Below are 8686 nucleotides of genomic sequence, written 5' to 3'. Positions count from 1 at the left end.
CAAAAACTTGTGGGTTCGGCCGAACCCGTCTGCCACACTGTGGCTCCGCCACTGCTCCTAACCTTAATCCGTCGTAACTGCATGCAAAACAAACAGTTGTCTAACTAGTAGCTCAATCTCTAAAAAGAAAAATATTAGAATTAGACAATTTTTAAATATCCAAAAGTGTCAATCTCTTTGAAACAAAACAAAAAAGAATTAGGAGTACATAAGAAAGACTTACCTAAAATAAAAAAGTGAAGCATATGTAGCTAATTAGGTTTAGCTTGAGATTGCCATGGATTGAAACTCTTTTTACTTTTGTCATTCTAGTACTCCAAATAAGGCCTTCTACATACTTCGAAAGTATACTTAGTCTAAACAACTTGATAATATTTGCTCAGTCAAATAATTAATTAAGAACATAAACACTTCAGAGACTAAAACAGGCAAGACTTGAGAACTTAGTCTAAACAACTTGAAAATATTTGTTCAGTCAAATAATTAATTAAGAACATAAACACTTCAGATACTAAAACAGGCAAGACTTGAGAGTGAGCTTCGAGTTAGGTATGACATTTATTTAATCTCTTCTCGTCTGCCTTTAACTAATTTCTATGATCCTTTAGCCTTTAAAATGTCCCCTATAATCCTCTCACTCTCCATGTACTAATCAGTGTGAAAACTTTCTTTCTAACCTTATCAATCTTTAAGACAAATATGCCTCAGAGATCACCACAATTTTCCAGTTCAGCTAAACTCAAGTACGTAAAACTTGGATACCAATATCTTGTTAACCACTTCTTGACATGTCTATTGGTGCCAACAATTGCTATGATTCTTGTTCAAGCCATTCAATTAGGTCCTAATGAAATCTCCAACTTTTGGAATTCCCTTCAGTTTGATCTCATCAAAATACTTTGTTCATCTTTCTTCATCACCTTCGTATCCATCCTATTCTTCATGTCAAGGCCCCGAGGGGTTTACCTCATCGATTATGCATGCTACAAACCACCCATCTCTTGTCGCGTCCCATTTTCAACGTTCATGGAGCATTCAAGAATCATACTTAGTTCAGAACCAAAGAGTGTTGAATTCCAAATGAGAATTCTTGAGAGATCCGGTTTAGGAGAAGAAACATGTTTGCCACCAGCAATACATTATATCCCACCTGAACCTAACATGGAATCTGCAAGAAAAGAAGCTGAAATGGTTATATTTTCAGCCATGGATTCTCTCTTCAAGAAAACAGGAGTAAAACCTAAAGACATTGACATTCTTATAGTGAATTGCAGCCTTTTTTCGCCAACGCCGTCTTTATCAGCAATGGTGATTAATAAGTACAAAATGAGAGGCAACATTAAGAGCTTCAATCTCTCAGGAATGGGGTGCAGTGCAGGTAAGGGTGTCAAATGGACGGGTTGGACTAGAGTTGAGTGGGTCAAAATGACTGAATGAGTTAATACATGGGCTGGCTAAAAAGCTGGACGTAACCCAACCCACTCAATTCTTATTAAGTTTTAATTTTTTTTATAATTTTTTCATAATTTTTAAGTACCTAAAAAAACCCTGGGTGGTGGGGAGGGATGTTCAAACTTAAGCGGATTAGACGGAATATGTTTTTATCGGCTAATTTTGTCACCCCTAATTGCAGGGCTAATCTCCATTGATTTAGCTCGCGATCTTCTCGAAGTTCACCCCAAATCGATCGCGGTGGTTGTCAGCACAGAAATCATCACACCGAATTACTACAGAGGCAAAGATAGATCAATGCTCCTCCCAAACTGTCTGTTCAGAATGGGTGGCGCCGCCATACTTTTATCAAACAGGTGGTGGGCGGATCAATGGCGAGCCAAATACAAACTGCTACATGTCGTCAGAACCCACAAAGGAGCTGACGACAAATCTTACCGTTGTGTGTTTGAACTCGAAGACTCGGAAGGGAAAACAGGAATTTCTTTGTCAAAAGACCTAATGGCCATAGCAGGGGAAGCATTGAAGTCTAATATAACAACAATTGGGCCACTTGTTCTTCCTCCATCAGAACAACTTCTCTTTCTCTTCTCAAGTATAGGCCGAAAAGTATTTAACCTCAAACTCAAACCATATATTCCAGACTTCAAACAAGCATTCGAACACTTTTGCATTCATGCTGGTGGAAGAGCAGTGATCGACGAATTGCAGAAGAAATTACAGCTGTCTGCAGAACACGTTGAGGCATCAAGAATGACTTTGCATCAATTTGGGAACACTTCGTCTTCATCGTTGTGGTATGAATTGAGTTATACCGAAGCTAAAGGAAGGATGAAGAAAGGTGATAGAGTTTGGCAGATTGCATTTGGGAGTGGATTCAAGTGTAACAGTGCTGTTTGGAAGTGTAACAAGACAATTAAAACTCCAAGTGATGGACCTTGGTCTGATTGTATCCATAAGTACCCTGTTTACATCCCTGAAGTAGTAAAGCTCTAGGAGAATATAATCATCAATAGCAGAGAAGAAAAAAACTGGTTCTTGTTTGTGGCTAAATCTGTATGCTATTTCAGCCTTTGCCCTTACCTCTTGAAAACTACTCCCTCCGTCCCATTATATTTGAAGGTGTTAGACTGGTCACGGAGTTCATGAATGAAAGGGGAACTTTTGAAATTTGTGATGTAAAACAAGCCATATATTTGTTCAGCCATAAATCATCTCATCAGGGGTAAAATGAGAAGTTTAAAGTTAATTGTCATCAAAAATATAAAAGCGTGTCATCCTTTTCGAAACTGACTTCACTGTATGGAACTGATATACCAATGCAACTCATAGAATCCCTGCAGTTACGAAAAATGCATATGAATCTCTAGGCAATGCCACGACACTCCCACAATAACTCAATAGCTTATAATTGAATAGCAAGATGCCAAATCGCGTATGATACAACTACATTCTTAATATGTTATCAAAGATTTGTTCTTAAGCCAACGGTCCGATTGGAAAATCTTGATCTCAAAGTGTATTTGTTTCATAAAGGTTTGACTTGCATTTCTAAATAGGGAGAAAACCTCACATTACATTTCTCTTCAAGTGTTGTCACATTATATATAGGATTCAACGTCTGGGAGGACCACGATTGTCATAGGAACCCCAACCACTGCCACTGTACGGCTCACCATATGCTCCACCAGGATATCTCATCTCAGGGCTTCCATTCATCATGCCATAAGCTCCCGCACCTAAACGAAATAGAGAAAACATGAAACTAAGTTGTTTCCACAGGACGAAAGTTTACATCAGAGAAGCAGATAAGAAAGGAGATAGAGAACTTACCAAGGCCTCGTCCAACTTTCTCTGCCCGCAGCTTTTCTATTTCACGAGCCATTGAAATCAGATTCTTCTCCATATTTTGATTTTGCTCCACCAGTTCTGTATTTGCTTTCTTCTCATATTCAAATTGTCTCCTACAATATCATCATCAAATTGAATGGTCAAAAAGAGAAGTTATGACAAGTTAGCCATCACATATGTTCTTAATTGTAAAGAGGGTTGGCAAAATTTACCCATGAAAACATGGCCTGCCCAACCAATTCAAGTTCGGCGGGTTAATGACCCGCCCATTTTAGCCCAACTCATTTCAGTCCATCTAAAAATTGGGCTGATATGTAGCCCAAATTGACTCATAGAAACCTTGTCAAAATATTTTCAAAAATACGTTTTTCTTATAGATATGCTATGTACAATAACCATAATAAAGTAAAAAAAGTTTTATTAGGTACTTACAAAATTATAAACGAACAAACAAAGAAATTAAAACTTAGTAAGTATTGGGCGAGTTGGGTTATGACCCCACTTTTTGTTTCTTTTCTTTTTCTTTTTCCAGCCCAAGTAACTTTTGGGCGGGTTATCCAACCCAACTCGTACATTTGACACTCCTAATTGTAAAAAGTGAGGGCCTTGACACCAGAGGACCATAATAACAAAGTATTGCATGTTTAGTCATCTTTTCTTATGGCAAAAAGTTTTAATTCCATACCTCGCTTCCGCCAATTCTTTGTGCATTCCATCAATATCAGTCTTCATAGCTGATAGTTGCTTATTTTCAGTTTGTAGTCGATTAGTATCCTTCGTAAGAGTTTGAACTTGGGCAGATAATTCTTTCTGTAAAGTGCTTAGCTTCTGAGCTTCAGCTCTCAATTGGATTACCTCTGACCTTAAAGGCTCAGTAGATCGAAGATCAGCCTCTAACTTCATTCCTCTGTCAATGTACTCTCTTACTTGTGCCTCATTATCAGCACGCATTTTGGGAATGACCTGACTTAATCTATGCATTTCATCTTTTACAGCAGATAATTCCCTTTCAAGCATCACATTCTCATCAATCACGTGTCTGTTTTCAGCAAGAAATCTCTGCAAGTCCCTATGCTGGAGTTCTAGTTCCTCTTCAAGGGCTGATGGGTGGGGAGGGAGGGGTCCCGGTCCTCGCTGCATAATAACCCGTGGTGGTGGCCCATCACGGAATCCTCGAAAGTTATCAGGTTGACGGGGCATACGATTTCTACCAGCCATAACTATGAAGAATCAATAAAGAAAATAAATAAAGCTCAGCACATCCAATTAAAAATTGACAAGAAAAAGACGCCCAGAAGAGTGACAAAGCATAGACTTAGCCAATTGGGACCCCTACAAGATGACATAAAACCCATTTAGATTTATGCCTAGTAAATCTACAACAGAGGCCATATTGGCCAATGAATAAATAATGGTTTTCTGATAAATAGATGTCAAACAAAATATAAATACTGCAAGTCTAACCAGCATAAGAAGATCGAGATTGAGGAGAGATTAGACGGATTGAAGTGCCTTAATGCAGTCAATTCAAATATATAGATGCAAAGTTCCAGGAGAATAGATAGCATCAAAGATAGAGATGTAAAACATTAATAAAACAAATATGGTTGAAATGGATACGTACTACAGGAATGTTACGGGATAGAAAATGGTTATCTAATTGATTGGCAAGTTCTATAGAACGGTTGTAAGACCAACAATGTTATATAGTAATGAACATGGAACCTTCAAGGTCTAGCGTATCCACAACACAAGTGTGACACATATGCAGATGTTAAGATGGATAAGCAGTCATGCAATATCAGAATTGATCGTATACGAAAGAAGGTACAACTAGCAAACAGAGAAGAAAAACCGAGAGTAGGTGGTTGAGATCTATAGCTGTTTCCCCTGTAGACCTTTGATGGTACCAGTCAGTAAGTGAGAACCATAATGATTAAAGGGGTTAAAAGGGATGAGGTAAAATTAAAATCAAATGAACACAATTTGTTTTGGAACACCTACAAAGATACAAACTCAAAAAATTGACAGAGACTTCAGCGAGAAATAAATCAATGGACGAAAAAGGTCCATACCAATTAGTAGAGATTAAAGCTGAGTGATGTTGGTAACTTTTAGTAGGCCTAATGCTTACTAGGAATATTTTTTATCTAGTTAGACATTTGAATGTCAATAGAAAATTTAGAGGACTTCTAGTGTTAGAAAACCTGAATTATTGATAAAGGAATAAAATGCTTTCATATGAACCAAATAGATAGGAATGATCCATAAAGCCCAACTACTTGAATTGAGTTGTAGTTGTTCTGGTTGTTTTCATGGACCTTTTTTAGAATAAAACCTTTGGAGTTAGAAACTATCCTAAAAACACTATTAATCAAGCATTGAAAGATGCTTAAGAAAACCATTGTCTAGACAATGGTGTACAATGACCCAAAAGAAATAGCGTTATGCAAACTGAAATAGTGCACATAGAAGGAATAGGTTTAAAATACCTTCTCAAAAAAAAAAATGGCAAACATAGCTCAATCAGTTACTAAAGTGTAAACTCAACACTTGGAAATGGCTCATATATCTAGAAAGTATACTTTGGTACTATGCAACACTTGGGATGGGTTGATATATCTAGAAAGCATATTCTGGAACCATGCAACCAAATACAAGTCATATATATGATAAAATTGGAAGCCAAACTTTAAGAACTAATTATAGACTTCGCCACATGACCATTGACCTTTGCTCAAGAGGCAAGGCAACGATCAACATTACAGCCATTCGGAGAAAACAATATAGATGTCTTATAATTAATTAATTAGAGAGAAGTCACCGAACTACTACCTAGAGTCCTCGTTGCTAGTATCAAATATTCATCAATTAAAATCCACCACTGTTCACTATACTATTTTTCTTTCTCGTTAGCTCTAGCACGTGCACATGCAGAGAGAGAGAGAGAGAGAGAGAGAGAGTTGATGCTTTTATATTCCGATGAACCTCACCGCTATTTCTACCTCAAATAGAATCCCGAATAGAAGTAAAAAATTAATGAACTAGAAAAAAGAGAGCTGAATTCATTATATTCTGATACTTGAAGATTTGGATAGAACCTTAACTAGTATACTTACTCGCTAATCAGTGGGAATTACACGCATCCAAAACCCTAGACAACAATTTTGTATGTGATACGTCTCTGAACACTAAATTTAACTCTATTTGTCGCTTTTCAGAGTAGAATTTTTTCCAAATCCAAACATGTAATTACCATGAGTTACACTCAATAAATAGTCATTCCAACCAAGGAATGAGCTAATAAGAGAACTTTCCTACGCTTATTGTCAAAGGTGCACTTGCCCTGAAGCGAGGCGCAAAACATGTTAAGTGCTTTGCCTCGCTTAGCAGGCGCTTCAGTGACGTTATTAAGATTCTAAGACATACGTTTCCTTGCTAATGAACATAATCCTGAAGAGGCGACACTAAACAATTGATATTTCACTTTACCGTAATAAGAAATTTAGTTTTTTGTCCGTGTATTTGTTATTCATGCTTATAATTATCAGTCTTGGACTACACATATATATTTATATATATTTTTTCTCCCTTTGCGCCTTTCTTCATTAAATCCTACACTTTATTTGCTAATTCTGTAACCAAAACCTAAAATTGCAATCCAAGTTTGACACTCAATTAATTGAACATGTTGATTTCAATAGCTACACGTAAAACAAAAAAGAAATTCAAAATACGTAAATTTGTAAATAGCTTAAATAATTTTTTGTCGTGTTCATTAGCTAATCGGTACAAAAGAAAAGCTTAATTATACTGATAAATTCCTTAAATTCATCTTCACAGCTACAAAAACTAAGAAATTATATTCTTATTAATTATAAAAACAGAATTTGTAATTGACAGAGAAAAAAGGGATTAAAAGTACCTGAGAGAGAGAGAGCTGCTTCGACGATGTGGAGTGGATACATCTGCTAAAACGCAACTATGGGCCATAAATGACAACACCTCTTCAACTTTGGGCTTTGTTAGTGGGCCAAATGAGTAATTATTGGGCCAAGTTCATGGATAGCCATTTTTGGCAATTTTTTGTGCGGATGTCCTTCAAAATGCACTGGTCTTTAATTTTTTGTCCCTCAAAATGGTCGTCTTTAATTTTTGACCATTTAAACTGTCTAATGAGGTTTGGGATTGAACTCCCGCTCAAAAAAAAAAAAAAAAAAAAAAAAAAAAAAAGATAATTTCGCAAGGTAAAAATTTATAGCAAAGTTAGGCCTTAAGGAAGAGCTTTTGGCATGCCTAAAGGCAAAACTCTACCTTGAAGGTAGCAAAATTCTGTCTTGCAAATCCAAACTCTACCTTGCGATTTTTTTTTAGTTTTTGACTGAGCGAGATTTTGAGCCCGAAACCAAGGGTTCTAGTGAAGGACAAAATTTAAAAACCACCAATTTAATGGGCAAAAATTAAAGACCACCCCAAAATAAGGGCATTCCTGCTAATTGGGGGTCCTTATTTAAGACATAGTAGTGTATTTTATAAATTTAGCAAGTTTAGAATTAACCCCCAACATACTCGGTGAAAGTTGTAAAAATTCGCATCCGAAATTAGAAGTCTTATCTAAAAATTTTGCATATTACTTGTACAACCAAACGTTAGATATATTTGTCTGAAGTTCGAACATATGCAACAGGCAATGGCGAATCCAAAGTTTTTAGTTATGAGTTTTGGGAACCCGTAGCTTTTGCTTATATCATGTGTATTTATTAAAAATTTATTAAATATTAATATGAATTTAATTGGATGCCGATTTATTATTATAAATTGATTTGAAATAATTGTAAGAATCATAAACTTTAAATTTAGGATTCGCCTCTAACAACTGAAGTTTAACCTGCCAAAATCAAATTTCAAATACTTTTGTCTGAAGCATCACCTGAACTGTCTGATGTTTTTGAACTATCAAGTTTTCATCTAAATTGTATGAGGTAGAAAGGAAGACAAAAACATCTAAAACACTGGAGCATGATAGTGTGAAGGAGCTCCCGGGACATAAAATGGAACAGCAAAAAGGAAAGATAAAAATGAAGAAGGGATTAATAACAATATTGACAATAATAATTACACGAATTACTTTGGAATGTCACAGAAATATTATTATTATTATTATTATTATTATTAATAATAAAATAACCTACCAAAGATAAGATTACATGAAGAAATATGAAAGTAAAGTCAGCATCAAGTAATTTTTGAACATACATAATATATCATATCGTAAAACCCTTCCAAATTTTACTTTTTAGCCAAAGCTATATAATCAAAATCATACAAAAAATAAGGGAAATAAAAAAGAAAATAAATCCTTGCAAAAGTCAACAATGGGAAA

The 8686-nt window shown here is 35.8% G+C and overlaps 2 protein-coding genes across 2 annotated transcripts; one reads left to right on the top strand and one right to left on the bottom strand.

Moving 5' to 3' along the window:
* The first annotated feature begins 298 nt into the window (after positions 1 to 298).
* LOC132067683 (3-ketoacyl-CoA synthase 6-like) lies at positions 299 to 2747 on the top strand. Its single transcript, XM_059460987.1, has 2 exons — positions 299 to 1378; positions 1634 to 2747. Exons 1-2 carry the CDS (start codon positions 700 to 702, stop codon positions 2446 to 2448), a joined length of 1494 nt encoding a protein of 497 aa, XP_059316970.1. The 5' UTR covers positions 299 to 699; the 3' UTR covers positions 2449 to 2747.
* A 98-nt stretch (positions 2748 to 2845) lies between these two features.
* On the bottom strand, positions 2846 to 7357 carry LOC132067684 (protein FLX-like 3). The gene is made up of 4 exons (XM_059460988.1): positions 7229 to 7357; positions 3989 to 4523; positions 3286 to 3416; positions 2846 to 3191 (listed from the first exon to the last, which is right to left on the bottom strand). Exons 1-4 carry the CDS (start codon positions 7269 to 7271, stop codon positions 3067 to 3069), a joined length of 834 nt encoding a protein of 277 aa, XP_059316971.1. The 5' UTR covers positions 7272 to 7357; the 3' UTR covers positions 2846 to 3066.
* Between the last annotated feature and the right edge of the window lie 1329 nt (positions 7358 to 8686).

The sequence above is a fragment of the Lycium ferocissimum genome, chromosome 8 (genome assembly GCF_029784015.1).
Source record: "Lycium ferocissimum isolate CSIRO_LF1 chromosome 8, AGI_CSIRO_Lferr_CH_V1, whole genome shotgun sequence".
In the NCBI taxonomy this organism is placed as follows: domain Eukaryota; kingdom Viridiplantae; phylum Streptophyta; class Magnoliopsida; order Solanales; family Solanaceae; genus Lycium; species Lycium ferocissimum.
The sequence above is the reverse complement of the archived record's forward strand: the minus strand, read 5'-3'. Positions and strand labels throughout refer to the sequence as shown.

What these genes read in the sequence shown, in the direction of transcription:
- LOC132067683 (XM_059460987.1), top strand. Translation starts at nt 700, where the DNA reads ATGCCTCAGAGATCACCACAATTTTCCAGTTCAGCTAAACTCAAGTAC. An exon ending in AGGAATGGGGTGCAGTGCAG is followed by an intron (nt 1,379 to 1,633) that starts GTAAGGGTGTCA and finishes CCCTAATTGCAG; the next exon opens with GGCTAATCTCCATTGATTTA.
- LOC132067684 (XM_059460988.1), bottom strand. Translation starts at nt 7,271, where the DNA reads ATGTATCCACTCCACATCGTCGAAGCAGCTCTCTCTCTCTCAG. An exon ending in AGCAGCTCTCTCTCTCTCAG is followed by an intron (nt 4,524 to 7,228) that starts GTACTTTTAATC and finishes GATTCTTCATAG; the next exon opens with TTATGGCTGGTAGAAATCGT. An exon ending in GAAAGTTGGACGAGGCCTTG is followed by an intron (nt 3,192 to 3,285) that starts GTAAGTTCTCTA and finishes TATTTCGTTTAG; the next exon opens with GTGCGGGAGCTTATGGCATG.